General features: G+C 29.2%; 1 protein-coding gene across 2 annotated transcripts; it reads left to right on the top strand.

Moving 5' to 3' along the window:
• Positions 1 to 607: 607 nt before the first annotated feature.
• On the top strand, positions 608 to 22,513 carry LOC148284922 (tetratricopeptide repeat protein 17-like). 2 transcript variants are annotated; one of them, XM_088232846.1, is made up of 20 exons: positions 608 to 759; positions 2,465 to 2,836; positions 3,350 to 3,576; positions 4,455 to 4,742; positions 5,053 to 5,177; positions 5,415 to 5,717; positions 6,804 to 6,951; positions 7,280 to 7,456; positions 7,944 to 8,081; positions 8,579 to 8,702; positions 10,004 to 10,228; positions 10,510 to 10,690; positions 11,860 to 12,042; positions 13,416 to 13,505; positions 15,849 to 16,094; positions 16,554 to 16,725; positions 17,157 to 17,391; positions 17,792 to 17,949; positions 19,864 to 19,969; positions 21,146 to 22,513. In XM_088232846.1, the coding sequence occupies exons 1-20, from the start codon at positions 658 to 660 to the stop codon at positions 21,311 to 21,313; spliced, it is 3,768 nt and encodes a 1,255-aa protein (XP_088088972.1). In that variant the 5' UTR covers positions 608 to 657; the 3' UTR covers positions 21,314 to 22,513. The 2 variants fall into 2 exon arrangements, with proteins under 2 accessions (XP_088088972.1, XP_088088980.1); XM_088232854.1 differs by having other exon boundaries at positions 641 to 759; positions 2,746 to 2,836.
• The last annotated feature ends 276 nt before the right edge of the window (positions 22,514 to 22,789 follow it).

Below are 22,789 nucleotides of genomic sequence, written 5' to 3' on the forward strand. Positions count from 1 at the left end.
CTCTCCACTAATTAAGAGCAAGTGGAAACTTCCGGCAATCGGCAACTCGAGAGGAGACCGCATTTTCCTTATTCCATATCAAATATGTAAGGTATCGAATTGATTGGCCATGGTTTTTCCTATTTTCTTTCCCGTCATGATAATGTAATTCTAATTATACCTCAATGAATTTAAGCCCAAAAAAATAACTCAATTATATCCTTAAAACGTGTAAATATGAAGGTGTTTTATTTTTTAAACAAAAGGAAATATTTGCGTTTTTGTTGTTTACCCAAATATTTTGAATTTGTGGCCATTTTCAATGAGTTTTAAATAACTCACTAGAAGAAAATATGAATTAAGTTGGGATAGAGTAGAGTTCGAACTTCAGATCTCTGATTTGTGAGTCCGCAACACCATCCACGAGACCATAACCTGAATTTGACATTTGAGCCAAACATTTATTATTGTTCCCCAAAATTTAGTCGCCAGGATAGTTACCATTGATTATTACCATTATTTTTTTTGCAGTTTGAGTAGGTAACGATTGTCTAAGATCACATATGTCGTCTGTGTAGTCTTTGGTAGTCTTTGGTCTATGTCTAATATTGAAATCTGTGCATATGTCATCCAATGTCATATTTGATCTTCTGAAGATAGTTCGATAGCTGTCACTAGATGAAACTGTTATTCCTTATTTTCTTATTATTTCGGCTGAAATGTGGGATAGTAGCTTCTTCTCACTGGGTTGTTACAGAGAATGGACTCATCCAGCCATTAGTAAGTATCGTTTTAAGCTAGAAAAAATATAATAGGTTAAGTTATTATGTACAAAAAATCAAAATATTTATTACCATAATGTGCAAGACATTCAATTTCACTATCGCAATTTGATCTTATAAAGATAATGTGTAAGACATTCATTCATATTTTGTTAATTTAAAATGAGTAGTATTATTACTTCCTATGTTATTTTCTTTGTTTAATTATCAACATGGGTTAAATATCAAGTTTGTAGACCACATCAAAGTCCAAACAAAATAATTAGATCAAGGAGAAAAGCAGATAAAATTATGTTGCACCGAGATGAAAATTGCTTTACAGCTTAGTATTATAGCATATTAGTTTGTAACAAGTAGACAATGAATGTAGATTTTTTTATGTATTTAAAATTCTGATCTTTGATCTATATGTTCTCACGCAAATCTTGATAGGTAGAAAGAATCATTACCGAGTTAATGCATGCATGATTTTTATTTACCTACACTTATTTTTCTGCTTTATCTTAAACCCTAACAAACACCTTCACATTCTAGTAATTTCTCATGTTGAAACAGTCGGTCTTTTAAGCAATAAGTATATGATTTATTTTTACAGACAGTCTTTATTACATATGAAATTTATTTGTACATTTATTCATATATTAGGTATAACACATTTAAGTATATTATTATGTATCAATATAAACATATTCCAAATATTAACTGTAATATTATGATGTTATCGGACAGTTAAGTGAAAACTAGTTTCGTATACACTGCAATATTTAAAATATGTATTTTACTAGAGACTTTCTATAAACCATAAATAATAACAATTAATCAAAACTCTTGCAACTTTTCCCAATTTTATTAAAAAGCATTGAATTATGTTTTTCCATTGTCCAAGTGACTGAGGAGAAAGTTTTCTTTAACCTGTTTTGAAGAAAGTTGGTTCGGATGCGCTAATCAATTTGTGGATTTAGGTTGTCTCGAATCTGCTGGTTGTCAGTTATCGAGCGGGAGAAGTATTTTATATTGTGATGAAGGACACAGTTGAAATAAATAATCAGTTCCTTAAATAAGTCAAGTTGACTCGAGATGTAAAAGAAGAATGGTAAATCATTGTAGCAGTCAGCTTAGCATCAATGAGGGTATAATACAGTGATCAATCCTCTTTAACATTCAAATATGTTTTATGAAAAAAATGTTGATTATATATTCATCCAACTCTGAAAATTATGTAAACCTATTTATTTAATAATAATAATAATAGTGGCTTATTTATTAACATAAAAATTTCCATAAACTACTAAATTTTTGTGGTAAGTTTACTTTAGTTTTTTGTTTACATTTTTGCTATATTACAATTTACATTTATAATGTATTTTTTAATGTATTGTAAGAATTTTTCAACATGAAAAAAAAACGAAAATTCTCATATACGTATGGCCTGTGTGTGGATATGTTTCATTTATGTTGCGAATTAAAAAAAAAAATGAAAACTGTAATTTTAATATTTTATATTATTTATCGAGTCGGCACTAACTTTGTGGAATAACATGATTAAATATATTAAATTGTAAACTTTGTTTTAATATTTTTAATATTTATGTTTATAACATACATAAAACATTTATATAAATGTTAGAAAAGCGATTATTTTCACTTTATGAAAATGCTAGCAAAGCTTTTATTTGATAATATTTAAATGAATTTTCTTTCAGCTTGATTCTCCTTTTCAAATGCGGGTGCCAAACGACTTGATGGGGTTTTTAGATCAAGAGAAAAGGCTGAGTGAAATAGATGGAATTTTCAAATCACTTAAGGATTTTGTTTTCGATAAGCCTTTTCTCGAAGGATCAACTATTCCACTAAATTCTCATAAAACTAATTACTATTGTGAAAAGACATCAATCGGAATAGATGACGTAGATCTGTATATGTCTATTGCTGCTGATGGCAGTGATCGAAATGGAATAAAATTAACTGATTTCTTTGCCGATAGCTCCTTGAGGAATATTTATGGAACCGAAGTGCCAAAATGTGAAAAGTCCTCTTCGCTTCCATTTAGCATGTTTACATTTGAACATTTAAAAGTAAGTTACTTTTGTAATATATATTTAATTCATGAAAGACTCAGAAAAGCCAATAACAAATAATTTTAAAAAAGCTAAGCCAATAAACTCCGTATTTTTAATTGGTTATGACAAATTACTGATAAAACTGCATAGCCTACAATGTATTATACCTACGGGAGTTCTTTTGCTATCCAAATTAAATGTATAATTTCTAACATTTTTTTTAACAACAGTTTACACATTATTTTTTTGCACCACAACAGGCCAGGAGGCCCAATTACAGTGGTGAATTACATCACAGAACACCCAGGCTTGAGTAAAATCACATTTAGTTTTTTGTGTTCTCATCGGGAATCGAACCCGGAACCTTCTGTGTGTGAGTTAAGCATCTTGACCACTACACCACGGAGGCTGCCGTTTAACATTAGTAAAAACACATTTTGCAATTGTCCTACTAAATTATAATAATAAAGTTTCAAAATCTCATAGTTAATTTACATAATATCTTGATACCGTTTTTTATTTTCATAGGCAATGATGCAACGCCATAATTTATCGTTAGCTCCTGAGCATTCTCTTCATGAGTGGCTTTTGCCTGGAACAAGTGTCACTTCTTTTGGTCACCATGTAGCTCTGGGATTGTTACACAACTCTACATCTTGGCTACATTATAATTTGGCAGCCATATACTGGAGGATAAAAGGGGAGGCTTCAAAGGCTATAGAATGCTGTAGAAGAGCAGTTTATTTTGCTCCCAGGTTAGATAAACAAACTTATTAAACAAAAGTAATGTTTCATTATTTGTCATGGATTAAGAAAATACGAACAATCCTTTTAAAAAAATATATACAAACTATTTTTTACTATTCATTTATTTATTTCGAAAAATAACGGAAGATTTATAAACAATTCACATAATAAAAGTAATGTATGAGTCCAATTTAAGTTTTTCACAACTATACAACACATTTTGTGAAAATACTAATAAACCAAATAATATGAACAAGTTACAAAATAATAATTACATACCCGAGGCGTTAGGAGGAATGTAAAGGATAAGGACAGATTAGGATTAGGATAAGGTAGGAAGATGAAGGGATTCTGTTGAGGAGTTTTACCATAAAAATGCCTATAAAGAAATGAGACCAGAGAAAAAAGTGACACTGATACTTATTTGATTAGAATAGTTCTAATAAATTATTTTTATAATTAGGAAGTTGAGAATCAAATATATCATAACTAATCTTGTTATATTCGGTGCATCAACGATTAATGAAGAAGTTTGAGCGAAGTTATTGGATGGTGCAGGATTGTAAAAAAGTCAGACTCGTCTGGTGGATCTAGTAAGGCAGTTTAGATGTATGTTTCCCAAGAGACAAGTACTTTCAATTATATTATTCAAGATCTTGAATAGGAAATACATGTCAGCACTAGTTCTTCGTTTAGTGAGAGAAGTCAGATTATGGAAAGAGGAAAAGTCATCGTACGAATCGTATGTTACACATTATTTACAATTAAGAACTTTCAAGAATTTGTTTAGGATTTTATCTAAATGATTTATGTAGATTATAAAAACATTTTTTTTTTCAACTACTCAATCCGTTTAAAATTGTATTTTCTCATGTTTTGATTACAGGGAGTATCGAGATATACCACTGCTGAACATGGGCTCCATATTTCATCAAACTAAGAATTCTGCAGATGCAGCTATTGTGTTACATTCTGCTGTTGATCACGATCCTGTACAGCCGGCTAATTATTTTGCTTTAGGAAATGTTTATGCTGTTTTGGAAGATTATAATCAATCAGTGGCGTGCTATGATAATGTACTAAAACTAAAACCAAGCTTCAAACAAGCACAAATAAATAAATATGCTCTTCTGTGTAAAGCGCACCATGTCAATGAGCTATTGGAACTGAATGAGTATGTAATATATATGTATATACAATTTTGTTAAGTGAAAAGATTTTTTTATATCATCAAAATGTATCTATTTATAAAATTACTTAACTAAGTACATAAGCAAAGTGATCAGATTTTCTATAAAAACACACGTGACTTTCTTTTATATTCACCAATCAAATTTTCTTTTAGTTTATTTTAATACTTTATTGAAATAGTTTCTACTACATTTAGGTTGATTTGAAAGGTGTGTGTGTATGTAGCCTTGTTATGTTCATTTAGAAAAATATTGATTAAAATCGTCTCACTCTAAGTTTATGAAACATTTTAGTGCTGTCCAAAATAAATATGCTGAAGTACGCAATTTCTTAAAGCTTAGAGAAGATTGGCAAAAACTCGAAGAAAAGCTAATGAATGCCCTTACTCCTTTGGGAATCAAATCACTAAGTCAACAAGGTATGTCAAATAAAATTCTTACGTATCATTTCCATTTAGAACAAAGCCATTCACTGACAAAAGCAACAATTGTGAATGTTTGTTTCCGTTCGAAAAAAAATCAATACAATTTTTGCATTTGAATGAAAAAGCTTTTTAGTTATGGACTTGCTTGAATGTGGTTGATATGCGTGTATAAATATATATTTGTACATTATGTGTTATATTTTAATTTTTATATTTTTTTATCTTTTTTAGTTGATCAACATGATGAATCTCAATGCACTTCTGAAGCAGAAATAAACATGGAAAACTCCAATTCACTTAATGGATGGAGAATGAAATCTTCAAGTCGTATGTTTAGTAACATGCTAGTTAGTCACCAAGCTTTTAACCCATTTGAAATAATTATTAGCATACAGCTTTTATTAAAAAATCTTGAAACTGAATTGAAGAGGCTAAGTCCCCACTATCAATTATCTGAGGATTTTGCTCTTGTGAAGGCAAGTGATTTGAATGAATACTCCACAAATGTCGAGAAAATCAACAATGAGTTTGTTGGTGAGCATTTAATTTTGTTATACATGTTATTTATTAATTTTTGAATTTTATTTATATATTACATAAACAACATATGTAATTATTTCATAAATGTAATTAAAATAAATTATCAATACAAATGACCAACAATACAAATCTTTTCGTCGTTTACGAAACTTCATTCCATCATCATACTCTATTAACGACACTTTAATAACTACTGTCCCACAAATCAGAGATCTCGGGGTAACTTTTGATGAAAAGTTAACCTTTACGCACCATAGAATGACAATTGCTAATAAGGCAATTGCAACAGATTTTAGTAGCATCGTTTCAATACAACCTCTGTATTGTTCTCTGGTCCGATCACAACTGGAACATGCACCAGTCTGGAGCCCTTTGTACAACTGCAACTCCTTTAACTTCGAATGAGTTCAGCGGAAGTTTTTACGCTACATACAATTCAAAAAGGGTAAAACTGTACATGAAATTTTCTCTCAAACTTTGATGTCTGAGTTGAGGTTACCATTGTTCTCCATCAGAAGGACATTGCTGACTTCACTCTAATTCATAAAACGATATGCACCCTTATAGATTGCCCAAAATTACTGTCCCTCATAAATTTTCGTGTACCCACAAGGACCACCAGACTCCAACACATGTTCCAATGTGAGTACAACAAGACAAACTACACCCACCAATCTCCCCTGGCACACATCCACAGAACTGCTAATAATTATGTAGAGCTGTTGGACTTGCTCCACACTACTCCTACTGCAATTAAATCAGCTATCCTATCCATTGAATGGCCATCCCCTCAATTCTCCTCTTTTTAAAGCGTTTTTTATTTCAATTCTTCTTTACATTTATATCCGTTTTTAAAATAAAAAATTACATTTTTAGTGTAATAATGATTTTATTTACTTTAATTATTTACTTTATGTACTTTTAAACTGTATATTGTGAGAGCCTTCTGGACGTTTATTAAATAAATACATGCGTAATTTTTTTTAAATATTGTAGATACCCTATGTGAATATTTCCTATTTTTAAGTTTTTTCTTGGTTGTGTAAAATTAAGATTTCTTTTAATCCTTTTTTCTTGTAGACACAGGGAGTACGCTCGTTCCGCCTTTAGTGTTTTATATGAATGATGCAAATAGTGTACCTACCCCTAATTTCGATGCGACAACAACACTGAATACAAATAAAGTTGAAGGACACTTAAATATTGTTCAAATGACTTTACCAGTAAAGTAAGTAAATGGAAAGTAAAATTGTCTTCAATTATCCTTTTTTATTCACAAAAAAGCGGGCCTGTTGTCCACCTGTCTTGTGATATTATGGTTTGCTTGCCATGCATCAGGTTGTAGGCTTAATTACCGGGCAGGGTGACATTAAATATTTATTTAAAAAGTGTTTCACTACAGTACTTTATAGTTTTTCGGCCTGGCACCTGAATTGTGCAATTTTAAGATTCTTAAATCTTATCTTAAATAGCAAATAATTTATATGCACCATGGATTATGTAAGAAGGAAAAAAAAGAAGATGAACTATGCATTATATTTATTTTTTATTGACAGATACCGTTACAATACAAGAGTTAGCAGAGTAAAACAAGAATTCGACACCCAAAACGATTGGCCATCACAATCCCAATGTGACGAATGGATTCCACAAATCACAAAACGAGTGGGGAAAATGGGGGAGCCATTAGAACCATTGCCTGTTTATCTTCCCGTTGAAAACAAAGGTTATGAGTAAGTTGTATTCAAATTTGTAAAAGATCTATTGTTGAATGCAATTTTAGCTTAAAGAGTATAAAACCCGGTATGATTTACCCAATGTTATTTTATGTACACCATTTTAATGCAGTGGTAGGCAGAGGAAGTAACATTTATATAAATACGTTTGGATTCACAATTCTTAATGTAATTCCTTTGCAAGTAGGCAATAACATATATTTTTATGTAAGTTATATAAAAAAAAAATACTTGGTATTTTTCCTGCTTAGCTCTACCTATATTGTGTAAGTGTTTTATTAGAAAACCCAGAATTTTATATAGTTATATGATTTCTAATTTAAGTTATTATACCTTGGTATTTTTTTTCCAAATTACGGTATAGCTTAATTTTAAGATGTATTTTTTAAAGTGTATTTTTGTAATGAAAATTCTGTGTAAATATATGCATGGAAAAATAAAATAAAAATGTAATATTAACTTTTTCTTTCTTTTCGTGTTTCAGCGCAAAATTAATTTTATCCAAATATATTGGTATGGATTCTGAATCTGAACACCCTTTACCGTGGTATCCTCCACTGTGCTGTGCAAATTTAAAGCCAAATTTAAAGTCAACATATTTACCTTCAGCACTGTTAGCTAAGTGAGTACAACATTTTATTAATATAAATATTTGTTGCCAGTCCACTAATTTTTGACAATCATTTAAATGCCCCAAATTCTAATGAAATTAGGTAATGTATCTTTTATACTACCAAATAATATAAATACCTATATAAAATATTGTATCCCAAGTAAATAATGTTTTTTTTTATTTCCATGCAATATGTTTCATTATTTCACAGCTCAAACCAGAATTGAACTATTAAAAATAACACATGATGCAATTTTTATAGTTTACTAAACATTCATTCAAATGAAACTGTGGTTTTCTACAGATTTGAGAAGAAAAAGTTAGATTTTTATATTGAAAATTTAGTTTTGATTTATAAGAGTTTATAATAATAATAAAACTAATTGAAAATATGCAAATTCTACTTCACGGGTGATGACAATTTATTGGTTGGTGTTCATATACATTGGTATTATTTACGTGTTCTCTTGCATTAAAGTTTTAATGGAATATTATGTAAAATTTAGATCCAAATCTCCACCAATTCTGCTGAGTGACAACAAATTACGGAAAATACTTTTTTCTTATGTTTCTGATAATAATTCCAATGAAGCCGAAATTGGTCAGAGGATCCTCACAGCCATAAAAAAGGTTTTAATTTCAATAATATTTGAACTCTATTCTTTTGATAATTACTCAATAAGTTTCAAAATTTGTAATATCAAAAAAATAATATTATTTGATTTTTTTTCTTTCTATAATTACATATGATTACAGTATATGTGAATGATAATAGAACAAAATGATAAGAAACAAAAATTCCAAATAGACATAGCCTGTTCGTGGGTATATTTTTTTGAACAAAATTACACATACATACATGCACGCACACATACCCATACACAACATGTATGTGTATACAGCCTGTAACTGGGAGGACGGATCATCGGTGGCAGAGCGATGGGAGACCTCAATGCCTATCGATTTATTCCCCATGTATGTTCAGCGATATTCAGTCGTTTAAAATTTATTCACATTTTTAAGAATTTTTAGTAAAAATCCGATTTCAGGCTGGATGTCCCAAGTGTAGCCAAACTATTAAGTCTACTATAGTATTTTTTTTTACAAGGAGCTGAATAGTTGGTCTTTTATCTTACAATACAGTTTTGAGTCGTTATTTGATTAAATTCTAAATAAAAAATAATCTTTTACAAAAAATATGCAAACTTAATTTTTCAACTAACTTTTAAGGGCTATAAAATTATTTTTTTTATGTAAAAAAATTTTCTGCATCCTATTTCAAAAACTATTCTTATTTATTGTAAAGTAACCCTGAAAATTTAATTTGGCTAGTGCTAAGGCATCATGTTAAAAAGTGATCTTGAATTGTACAAGTGCTAAAATAAATATTTTTTCTGTGCATCAAAGACATACTTAAAAAGTGAGCTAGCTTATTTTGATTAGACTACGCAACGATACTAAGTAAAGAAACAATATTTTCTTAATAAAGAGACTGGATAGTATCAAATTAAAATACAAAGACATATTGTTTTATTTTTATTTTTAAAGTAAATGCTCAAAATAGGCTCCATCATTCGCTCTGCATAGACTACACATCATTAGTAAATACATTGTATGGTTTAGGAGCGAAGAAGAGTTCATATCTCTGTCCTAGTCTAGTTTTATAGAGGTGTACTTTGATTTTAAGGTTCAGCCTCTGGTTCGTTTTTGATTAGATAAACTATAAACAAGTTTTTACGCGTGTGTATAAATTTCAAAGCCTGTACGCAATACACTCATCTTATATCCATAATTTCAGTTTCTTTAAATAATAGGTTAGAGGGATAAGTAGTGGGTTTTTAATGCATGATTTTAAGTATTATTTTTTTAGTTATTTCTAATGATTTTATGTGTTTGTCTAAGGCTATATATATATATTATGTATTTTTTAGAATGTCGCTCCTAAGTGGGTATTGTATACTTTAGCATCCCTGTATTGGAGAGTAAGATCTAATGTACAGAATACACTGGACTGTTTACTTTGCGCAATAGAACATACTCCTGACTCTAATAAAGATGTTCCTTTGACATCTTTAGGATCTGTTCTTTTTGAATTGGGGTATCCAGAAGAATCTATCAAGGTTACTGCTGAAGCTTATAACTCAAATAAAATAGAGGTGAGTAAATTTTTTGAATGTATTCAATGGTCCAGACAAAAACTGATTACTTCTGCAATTGATACTGACTACTTGAATTAGTTCTTGCTTTTTGTTTCTTATTCTATGCTTTGCTGTTTTCATTGAATAAATCATTTTTCAGCAGTCGCTTTTCATACTCAAATCTTTCGTATACATCTCTGTGCTTTATTTTCACATTTATAAATTCGTACGATATTCTGAATAATAATAGATGTAGGTATGTATATTTTACAGTATACAATTTTTTGTACCCATTTTAGCCCGCTACAAATTTTCTCCTTTCCATGTTACACAAGTCAAAAAACAATGTTCTTGGTCAGTTGTATCATATGAAACAAGTTATAAGAGTAGATACCGACTTTATGAATGGATGGGCTTATAGTCTATTGCGTGGATGGCATTGCATTGCAAAAACAATGATGAAACTAAAGTTCTCTGGTGGTAAGTAATGTATATTTTTCTATAATAATTGCATATAATATTGCAATTTGTGAATTGATAGTAAATATGTATCTATGCAAACATTTTGTTTTCAATATCTTGTTTTTTGTTGATTGCTTCTGTTACAATTGTTTTTAACTAATGTTTTTTTCTGTTCTGCTAAACACCTTTGTAAAACAAAAAAAACGTAATCCCGGTTTCACTTGGATTTATGCTAGTAATGTCAATTTATAGTCAAAGTGGTTTACCCTTGAAATATACTATTCTAGTACCAACTTTTATTTTTAAAATATTTTTAAAACATTTTTTTTCTTTCTAAAAGTCAAATTCATGAAAATACAAATAATGCAATAAAAAAAAACTTATCTAGCTGTGTTCTGAAATAAAGAATACATTTTAACTAAAAATTAGGACAAAAAAATTGTTAAAAGTTAGAGAAAAAGGTAAAAGTAACAAGTAATCATTACTGTTATGTGATAAATAACAAGTAAAAATAAATAATTGAGAAGTAAGTAAAAGTTAATAAGTATTTTGGAAGGAAGGAAAAAGTAGTACAAAAAGTAAATACTTATGTAGATTTATGTTAAGGTATGGTCCAATATCCTCCATGCCTCCTTTGCATCAATGGCTAAGAGCCATGATTATGCAATTTATTAATTTTGATCTAGATTTCTTGTATTTATTTCTCAACGCACACTCCAATTCTACACATTGACACAAAATACAGTAAAATAGAAAAACTTTAATTCAAACAAAAAATAAATAGCAAAGATATAATAAAGGTAAATATAATAATATATCATAAACATAGTAATGTTTTATAAATTAACTCGACGGATCATATATGTATATATTTTATATGATTTTACTTACAACTATTATTTTATATTTTTTAATTCTTCTTCCTTCATTGGTATATATGCTTTTTCCAGTTTTGTAAAAAAAATGTCCTTATTTATACATATTCTGATGTTTTATTTTGTATTTTTACTTATTATATACTTCCACTTTCGATTGTATTATGTGTCCCAACTCTAACGCAGGAATTGTAGTCTCATGTGTGACTTTATTTGTTTAAATTTTATTTATTAGTATAAAGTCACACATCCCCAACTCCATGATACTGTAAATGAATGAATAAGAATGTTTTTATAAATATATTTTTACAGTCGAAGAAGCAACTAAAGAAAAATCGAACGAAGTGTGTTCCGATGTTTCCAAAGAGAAGATTAACGTTGGCTCGGATACTTTTACATTATTACAAGGTGACATTCTGGGGATGGTTTGTAATGCCGGGGGGGAGTCATGTCACCCCGCTAACATTCAGTGCTATAAAACTGAAACTATTCCTGGTATGATAAATAAATGTACTGTTTTATTGATTGAATCAGAATTTACTTCGCAACACTTGATAAATTATTATGAAATGAAAAACTTAGTTTTCAGGGTCACTAACTTTTTTCTATTTAATACCTCACCCTCCCAAGACTCTAACCTGCATATATGTCAGCACCTTAGATAAGTGAAATAGAGTGGAACATGTTTTGAAAGAAGTTTGTTCGCGATGCTAGTATCAAAATGGGAGATATTGCTATTTTGGGATTTTTTTCACGTCAATGATATAACTAGATTCTCAGTTGTTGTTTTGAAGGTACAACCAGTTTTTGTTTTTTGCGGGGATTGGATTTTTGAAAATAAAACACATGAACTCAATAGCACACCCCCTTTTTTAAATAAACAGCTTAGAAAAAAAAATATTCACGTGAATTGTTTTTCCGGGTTTTATTTGTCGATATTTTACAAAGTAGGCATATCAATGGTTAAAAAGTATACTTACATTAGTTGCAACATTTATTAGAATTCTCACTATTAAATTGACTAAAAGACAGATAGAAGCATTTAAAATATATAAATATATATATGCATATATCTAATTAAAAATGTGAATTTATTTTTTTAATGTCGACTGCAATGCAAAAAAACTAAATTTACCGATGAAAAATGTTGCATAAAATGTAAGTAATTTTTTCTCCATAAGCTAGATTTCTTTAAATATGGCTTTACTAAAAACATACGAATAATGTATCTGTCATCGCAGTAACTCTTTCTTCAAGCTTATAGAAAAGTTTTTTAATTTTTTCTCTTTTACCGTAGGTACACATGCTACAACCTTTCTACTACCAATTTTCAGAACCAGCATTTAAATTAATAATATAGACTGCAAAACGCACATAATCAGAACGTAAAAACATTAACTCTTGGCGTGGCGGGAGAATTTTAGATCTCGCAAAATACCACCTCGGTTCTTCCTTAATGAGTCATTTTATTACTATAATAAAAGCATATAAGCTGAACACAAAGTTTTTTATTGTGTAACAAAAATACTGTTGGTAAAAATATATTGTCAGTTGCCAAAAAATAATACTTTGGATGCTTTCCTCTATAATTAATTACTTAATATTATTCATAATTATGATTAGATTAGATAGAACGATATCTCAATAAAGTGGATGTTTCGGCATTGACAAGGCTTATGACCTGTCATTGGCCTATGATCTATGTCATTGTCTCTGTCGAGATATTGGTTAATTTCATTATTTGTCCACGAGGATGCAGACATTATCAATTAAATTAAAATATTTTATGGAGATTAAAGGTATTTGCTAGTGTCTGTTGCATGTCAAAAATATTTTATTTCAATTAATAAAATATGTTACAATTTCAGAGGATGATGAAGAAGATTTATTAGATTTATTTAGTGATGGAACTAAAAAGAGAGTAAAGAAAGCAGAACTACATTGTTTTCCTACAACCGGTAATTATATATTGTTTTAGTACTAAATTCTGCTCAAAGAGCAGATAATATTCGGGGATTTGATTATTCATAAATTGCCTGTAAAAGTTTACGTTGTTTTAAAAACTCTCAATAAATTATACTTACCTACATAAAATATAGGATATTATAGATTACCTTCTTTTTAAGTATTTTTTACATGGTTTTTATGATTTATTATAAACTCGATGTGCCAGAATGATATTGCCCTTTTCTAAGTGAGATTACTTTTAAAATTATGTTTAAATACAGTGAAACCCCGAAATTACGTCCCTGCAATTTGCGTTTTCCCGCGAGTTACATGTAGTTTTTGTAGTACCATTGAATTTTGAATTTTTTAGTACATTAAAAACCCAGTTTTACGTTTTTTTCCCGCAATCAATGTCAGAGAAATTTGAAATCCGCACTGAAAACTGACAGCTCGAGAATCTGAATTTAGTTTCTATCATTATACCAACGTTTTTTATAGAAATTCTCAATTTTAAAAATAGTTTTTGGAAACATTTATTGCCGCCATTTTCGTGTTTTTGACAACTCAAAGAGTCTGAAGTTAGTCTGTAATCATTATACCAACATGCTGATCGGAAAAAATTACAATCCCCACTGAAAACTGATAGTGCAAGAGTCTTAAGTTAGTCTCTATCATTATACCAACTTGTTGGTAAGTCAAATCGATAATCAAAATTATTGACGCCATTTTGGTGTTTTAGTTGTATGGTTTTTTGTGTTTTACAGACATTTATTATTTATGAATATATTTAAAAATTTTCAATAGAAAAATGGTTCAAACTAGAGGTGGTAAAAAAAAATGCAACTGTTGTTTTAAAACAGTTACCCCCCTGAAATACCTAAAACATTTTCACAAAAATAAATTAAATCATTTAAAAAAAAAACAAAAATAAATTACCAAACGCAGAAGTAAATAAAAAAAAACATTTCACTTTGCGTGAAAAATTCAACACCCTGCCGCACTTCGTACCACGTTTTGCCCCAACTTAAAATCTTTCTCCATAATACCTACCTACTCGTATTATAATCTCTCAAGGAAGAAGTACATACACATATACGCATGAAATCTCACTGGTCCGTCTCCACTCCACCCCACACCTGACGGTCCCGTGCCCTTGTCCATCCGTATTTTGAAAACAAAATTTTAAACAGCATTAAGTCACCAAAAACTAAAGGTGTTTCCACAACAGAGTAGCATATTAAACTGAAACAGTGTCATAACCAGTTGTAACCTTTAAAACATTTAAAAGAAACGGAAAACTTCACCGTTTTAAAAAAACTGTGAGCCTACACCATTTAAAAACAACTATGTTTCAAAGAAGCCCTTTTTAAATTTTGCTGTTTGTTATTTTTTTAGTTTTTGACCCATCCATCCAGACTCCATACAATATTATCAGAATTTACATACTGTAATGATGCACTTAATCAGCTCATAATTCCTTTAAAATGCTGACCTTGCCGTTCGATCCTTTTTGATAATAATTCATAATTAGCACCTCATAAACACATATGCCTTGAATAATGAATACCATATTTTCCAAAAATTTTTTATCCTTTTTACTGATAATATTTCATTGACCTCAAACTTTTAAAATTTTCCTTCTTTAAAAAACACGCACTATCCTGGATTCAAACTAAAGATATTAAGTCTTTTTTTCTATGATATATTTTATTGCCCTTAATAATAAGGAATATTTTTATTGTTTTTTATTTTTTTTATGTCCTTTTTTAATTAATATAAAATAAAAAAGTACCTTGTAATCTTTTACAGAATATTTTCTTTTCTCTTATATTACACAAACATATTATACCTGTCTATTTTTTATAAGAGCAAAAAATTCATAAACATTTTTTTTATACCCACTAACAGGCCATGCCTTTGTTTTTTTGTTTACTATTTTTAATGTTAATTTGTATTTCATTGCTATTCATCCTTTATTTTTTTTAGTACTCTGTTTTTACCTCTTATGTATATTGTAAAAAAAACAACAAAAAAAACGTAATTCGGGGGTTTTACTATATTATAATAGAGATGGAAAATCTTTTGCAGAAGAGAATATTCTATATAGAAGTCAAGACATTTAGAGGGTTTATAACCTGTAATTGGCTGGTTTAAGCTATCACTTTACACACTGTGTTAGAGAACCCGTAATGCATGATTTTTCGTATTGCATTTTTTAACATGGTCTCTGTTTCTGTTGTAATATCTTCACAAACTCCCTACTGGATAAAATCCAGGACTTGTGCTAATTAATTATATTGAAATGATAACTTGATAAATGAAATATTTTAACATTTTGTTTTTCTCGTTTCAAGACCGTAGTTCAAAGAATTTAGATAAAGATGCATCCTGTAAACTTTCGAAGGATGATGAATTTTTCGACACGGGGTCCAATTCTGATATGTCGATTCCTGGCATGACTAAAAATTCTCCAATCATTGTGTCTTTAGAGCAAAGAAATGATATTGAAAACAAAGAAAATATCAAAGGAAAATTTGAACTAAATTTGATTCCGCCAGATGATTTGGATGAAGAAATAAAAAATATTGGTTCTATGAAAGGTTGGTTTTCGAAATTTTGTTTATACGAGATACAATATATTAAGTTAAGGAAGCAAATCAACAAAAATGTTTACTACGTATCAAAGAGTAACAATAATGTGTGCACTTTAATTCTGTACAAAAGAATGTTGGAATATAACTTCTTTTTTTATATATATTAAAAATTGTGGGTTAATCAATTTCTAGATAACATCTTTTAAATTGACTCCATGGAGAAAAATGCTTACCAATGAATTTATTTTTAATGAATAAATTTGTCTTTTATTTGTTTTATTTAGCTAACGTGTAGATGTATAATTTTTATGTATGAATTTAGCAAATCACATATATATCTTCTTCGTTTTTAAACATATTTTATTTATTTTGTTGAGTTCTATGATTAACATAAACTTATATAATATTTACTACACAAATGTTTGTATGAGTTAATAATGAATACCATTTTTGTTTTATTCCTAGTTGACGGAGAAACTTTTCTAATAGAAGAAGCGGACGTATGGGTAACAAAAATGCACATTTATGATGACTTTATCAGTTTGAACTTATCTGAAGATATTTGTGCTAAAATGGAAAATGTTGAAGTCTTTAAGACATCGAATTTCTGGTCATGGTATTCTGACAGAGAATTTGTGTAAGTTCTACTAAATTATGCACAAAACAAATTTATTTATGTATTGGGTGAACTTTTATTACTTAGGTACATATTTCAAAAATTATGATTTTAAACAATTGAAGAGTTTTTGCTCAACTTTTGACAATATTTTTATTCAGTATGTTCGAGAAGAAGTTTGTTATAAAAGTGAATAAAAGTATGGAGAAAATCATAAACTAAAATGTAAACTGTTACCTCATTATATCCGAGATCTCGCTATCTCCGTTATCATTATAACCAAGTTCGGCTGGATGTATAATAAACATAATGTTATTGTAAAAATAGTCCATGTTATGTGCACATATTTATTTCATGGCACTTCTTTTTTTAAATAATTTATAACAATTATAATATAAAAGAGTTAAAAAGTATAAAAATGTAAAATAATATTTATTTTGGTTCTGTTTTAGAAATTTTGCTCGATCTGTTTTCAAAGATACGCATCAACTTTCTGATTTTCCACTTAAGCCATCTTGCACGGCTCCGCAAAGTGATTTCATCCAGGAGGCATTAGGAGTTAGGAAACTCCCAGAATTCAATCCATATACCAAACATATCTTTACCGCATTAATTAGAAAAATCACTCAAGATGATGATTTGTCAGATGAGAGTTTTGGCGACAGAATTGCCCAAGCTATAAAACAAGTAAATAATTTCATAATTATTATACTTTTATCATTATCAGGTGCATCGGACACTGCATTGGTATGCCAAATGCAGCTTATCTCAATCATCTGTTTCATAAAGGTAAGGTGATCAGTCTTACGCTTCAGGTGCCAGCCCAAGGAAAAATAAACATTGCAGTGTAAAATCACCTATAAAAAAAACAACCACAACGCTATGAGGCGTGTTTTCCTTTTCGGGATTTTTAACTACCTGAGAGTAGTCATCAAGCCGAAAATACTTCAGGATTCCGGTTCTATTTCATACACAGAATTGTATTCTTCATTCTGCCGAGAAACAGGACTGAACTTTATTAATAAGTTACAACATTACATATTTGTAGTTGGTATAGTTTATAATAATTATATTTTATTTAATTTAGGAAAGTACATCTTGGGTATTGCACTTTTTGGCTGCCATTTATTGGAGAAATGAAGGAAATCCAGATCTTGTACTAACTTGTTTGAGGCAATCTCTTGACTTGGCTCCAGAACAGGAGAAGGACCTGCCTTTGTTGGGGTTATCTTTCATGTTTCAATGGTAAATATGACTGAAAACATTATAAATGTAAATATTGAATATTTGTGATTTATATTTAAAGCATTAACTTTGTAGTCATACATTTTAACTAACTATGGAGATTGTAATGATTTTATTTTCATTAAATTTATTTACAAATACTTAAGTTATTTACATCATGAAGACACAAGTCCCAACTTCATGGGACTAAAGTCCTGTGTTGAGTTGGGACTAATGGAGTATTAGTATAACAAATCATCAAATAATATATAGTCATATTATCATACACATAGCGTAGAATAAACAAAGATAAACATATTGAAATAAACATTATAAACATTTGATTTAGATGAAACAACTGCATCACCAATTCTGTACCTTAAAGGATAAACCACGGGAGTCACATTGAACGAAATGTTTAGGAAACAAGATTTTGTGATTGTGCGATTTCCAAAACATTATAACTTTTGAACCTAATGAGATAATTTCAACCTATAATGAATTTTCAATGTAAATTAATGATTTAAAAAAAAAAAAAAACAGTACATATTAAAATAGTGTATCTGGGATTACTGTTTTTTTTTGCATTAAAACAAAGTGGACTTTCGATTTTTATTTCAAATAAAAAAAAAAAAAATTACTACAAAAGTGGACTTTGGTGTTTTATTCACATATAAAATAGCTTATTGCTGTAATTTTTGCATTTTTAACTTAAAACAGCAAAAATTTGCCTCCCGTGTATCATCTGAGGTACAGAATTGAAATCATTGAAACATCAATGAGTTTCCAACTCAAATCCTTCCCCTTAAGAAAAATCCAGTCCAGAACATTTATCTTTAAAATTGATTTTGTCCTCGAGAGCTTAACCCCTATCATGGCAACCAATGAAAAAATGGTTAATTTTTTCTCCCCTCTTCTGATCAATTAAGGTTACAGTGGATGTCAAGAGTTTTTTTATATTTTTTATGTTTTTGATTACATGACTTTTTATTAGTTCTTTTAAATGGACATTGCTGTACATGTTTATATTTAAAAAAAATAATTCAGTAATATCCCATAAGTGTTCATACAAATAACTATATACTTCCCATATGTATTTTCAACAATGACCGTTTTTTGGGACCAAATTAAAAGATCTGTTAATTCATAGAAATCGGGAATGCCACTTAAAAATGACATCCGATACTTTTCATTCAATAAAAAAAAAAACTTATAAACAGATGAAATAATCCAAAAACATTTAAAACACACTTATCTTTATTTGAAAATAATGCAGATTGCAACTATTTCACCTTTTTTTTTTTACCTTTCCCTATTGTTTTAATTACATTACTTGAGCAGGCGTCAAGTTCTATGTTTTCATTTTTCAAACTGACAATCGCGGGCTACGTGACATCACTATGTTTTGTGTGTGAACGAAAAATATAGCTATACTTATCGTTCTTCTTTATCACTTCAGCCGCAATGTTGCATCTAGTTTGTGTTAATGATTATCATAGATTTTGTAGTTGACACTTAAAACGGACACAAACGCTTTAAGGGTTTACACGTTTTCCAAAATATTTAACACTCTCGTTAATGCTAGTATATAACCGGATAATGTCTTCCAGTTTTGAAATGTACCCGTCTCTTCGTTCCAACACTCACTACCGTGTAAATACGGAAATAAACTGTCAACCCAATATAGTAAAAAAATTAAGTCACTTTCACCATGACCACATTATATAATTGAATTTTTTTTTCGCAAATACAATGTATACTGTTGCGATGGTAGATGATGTATTTTAGTATTTACATGCTAATGTAATGAGTGTTTTGACGGAGAGACGGGTACGTCCCCCAACCGGTAGACATTAAAAGTCAGCAAGTGTTTATATACTGATATTTACTAACATTAATGCAATATTTGGTTCAACATGGTATGATTACTTTCAGGCTTGAAATGGAAGATGATTCAATTAAACTATCGAGGTTGGCGTATTCCAAGAGGCCAGACTTTGTGGTAAACTTATTCCATATTGCTCTGATTCACGCACACAAGGTGAGTTATCTTATCAACAATATGATAAAGTAAATATGTAATGAGTTCATTACGGCTACATGTCAATCAAACAAACATCTTGTACATTCTATTGAAACTGATAGAATTGGGGTCATAAAATTGGATTGATATATCTTTTTATTTAAATAATTTTATCAGATTATGATTACTGTTCATACTACGCTCGTATTATGGCAATACACTATATCTATAGATACAGCAGTTTGGCTTAACAACGCTCAATCAATTCCATTCGTTGGCTTGCATCATATTAACTCAATTTTTTTCTTTACTTCCCAAGGAATTGTCAAAATACATTTGTTTTTTAAATGCTCCGTTAGAACATTTTTTTGTAAATTTTATGAAAAATATTTTTTTAATTTTTTAAAATATGTTTTGAATAATGGGTCAATCTAACTACTTACCAAATTTACTATTCTTTCTACTATTCGTTTGCGAGGAACATAACAAAAAAAAAAACTTTAACATTAAAATTATTTATCTCAAAACCAGCTTTTTTAAGATACAGCTATTCCCATAACACGGGAGACTATGTCAATTAACTGTTCTTTATACTCAGTGCTTCAGGGCCAGACTGCGAAACTTAAGAGGAACATTCCTCACAGTAAACTTTTTTTAAAATCCTAACAATTTTTTTTCAAAAACTTTTTTTAAATGAATAAAATTATGATTTAAAAGAGTGATATGGCATTCCATCTTCTCCGCCTACCCTTACGGAGAAAGGGGAGGGGGTTGTTTTGTTGGTTTTTGAAAATGGAGACAATCCTCAATGACCCGGACTAGCATCCCTTACACCAACCCCTACTCCTCGCCTACCCAGCTGTTCTCTTAGTCCACGTCCGGTGTGTATCGCTTCGTTGGTCAAATATGTTTTTAATCTCAATTTTAATTTATTAGGATTTAAAAGTACTTGCATCATAAAAAATGTTCCTCTGAAGTTTTGTATATACTGTGAATGCTAGCATTTTTTGGATGGATGTATAAGTTGGTTATGGGACCTCGATTTCCTTGAAGCTAGAAAAAAACTTAACATCAATTTTTCAAACTCACCTTTAAAAATGAATTGATTTCTCTTATTTTTTTTCTCCCTCTTATTTTTCCTAAGTTTCCAAATCATTAGAACTGTGACTAAAGTGTGTTTTTTTTTTGTTTTAGGGAGAGCTTGAACACGCGATTCACACTCTTCGTTTAGTTATTGCTCGAGATGGGAATTTTAAAGTCGCTCAAAAAGCTATCAATGAACTTCTATGCCTGTTGTTGTTTGGATTAAATGACTTTTTAAAGGAAGGAACTTTTTTGTCTCTGTTGAAGGTATTTCTTTAGCCCATTTAAGTAACTTTATCAAATTGATACCCACTTATGTATATTATTACGTATTAAATAATATTCTTGCTGCTATTCATGATTGTAAATTTATTTAATTAAAATTAAGATGTTTGAGTAAGATCAAATCTGATTGGTTTGAAATTTATGTACCGGGGCAATAATTTCAATAAAATACCAAGGAACAATAGTTATCCTTTAAGAATATAAACATAATATGTTTGTATCGCATACAAGTTATTTGCGTAGAATTGTACCATGTGACATTTTCACTGTTTGTTCTTATTACAGTTGTTTTGTAATATTGCTAAACAATTGCTAGTTAAAAATTTTGACCACACTGCCAGTATCAAAAGACATTTTGGAAGACTATTCAAGTAAAATAAAGACATTTTTGTACCTACTTAAAATTCCAATGTTCTTTATAAATGTTTATATTTCTTAAATTAAAGACATTGACATTCTAAAACTAGTTTTAAAATTTTGTGATATTGTTGGTCCAAATCTTTGCATTATTTTGTAATATAAAGTAATTTTATCATCATTTAACTATAAGAAAACTGACTTTTACTAAAATGTTTTTATTGTCTACTTTCATCAATATTTTCTGTTTGTTAGATATACATTTATATTTATTGTTTTTTTGTAGGTACCTTTATTAACTTTTAATTTCTTTCTATTAATAATAATCTGAACAATGTGATCATGTGATATATTTTAACCACAAAAGCATGCGGTTGATTGCATTTTCTCCTAAGATTATCCTCTCAATTATAATTAATGATTTCAACATTTGATAATGTTGTATTTATGATATCAAATATATAGCTTTATTAGGATATTATTTTATAGTTGCTATACATTTACATTATGAATATTGTCAAATTTGTCATTTTCCCTTATTCATAAAGAAAGAAACTCACACGGTTTTTATTACTACGAATATTATATTATAATTTTAACAACACAATTCTTATGTTTTGTAACATAGCCAATGAAATAAGTACATCGTGAATCCATATGCATTTGAAAAACTTATGTATTCACAAGAAAATGTGTTTTGTCTAGTTAAATTTATAATTTTTGAAGTAAAAAGGTATCAAATATGTTTATACAACTCACAAGGTATTTCCTGTTTTAATAATTGTTCTATGCTCACTAGAAGTGAAGTTGCCAATAGAAGTGAGAAAAAAAATAAAATAATGCCAGTTGAACAAACAAAAATACTTCACAGAGATTAATTATTTCATTATTTGTCCTTCATTTCGCCATGATTTTATATTAATGATTTAACCATTTTGTCATGTTAATGATATAATTGAAATTTCGAGCTTTAGAAGGATGAAGTAATAATATTTGCTTGTTTATTTATCATGACTTTGAATTTATTTCCATTAAACTAATATTATAAGACTTTTACAATTTATTTAATTAGGTGATTATTATTATTATTATTTTATCCTGAAAATGACTAAA

This window comes from Micrasema longulum, unplaced genomic scaffold, assembly GCF_059751315.1.
Source record: "Micrasema longulum isolate JH-2025_06_02 unplaced genomic scaffold, ASM5975131v1 h1tg000076l, whole genome shotgun sequence".
Taxonomy (NCBI): Eukaryota; Metazoa; Arthropoda; class Insecta; order Trichoptera; family Brachycentridae; genus Micrasema; species Micrasema longulum.

Coding starts and splice junctions, on each gene's coding strand:
- LOC148284922 (XM_088232846.1), top strand. CDS start 658: ATGAAACTGTTATTCCTTATTTTCTTATTATTTCGGCTGAAATGTGGG. Junction 16,726..17,156: donor TATTCTGACAGAGAATTTGT/GTAAGTTCTACT, acceptor GTTCTGTTTTAG/AAATTTTGCTCGATCTGTTT. Junction 17,392..17,791: donor TTGCCCAAGCTATAAAACAA/GTAAATAATTTC, acceptor TATTTAATTTAG/GAAAGTACATCTTGGGTATT.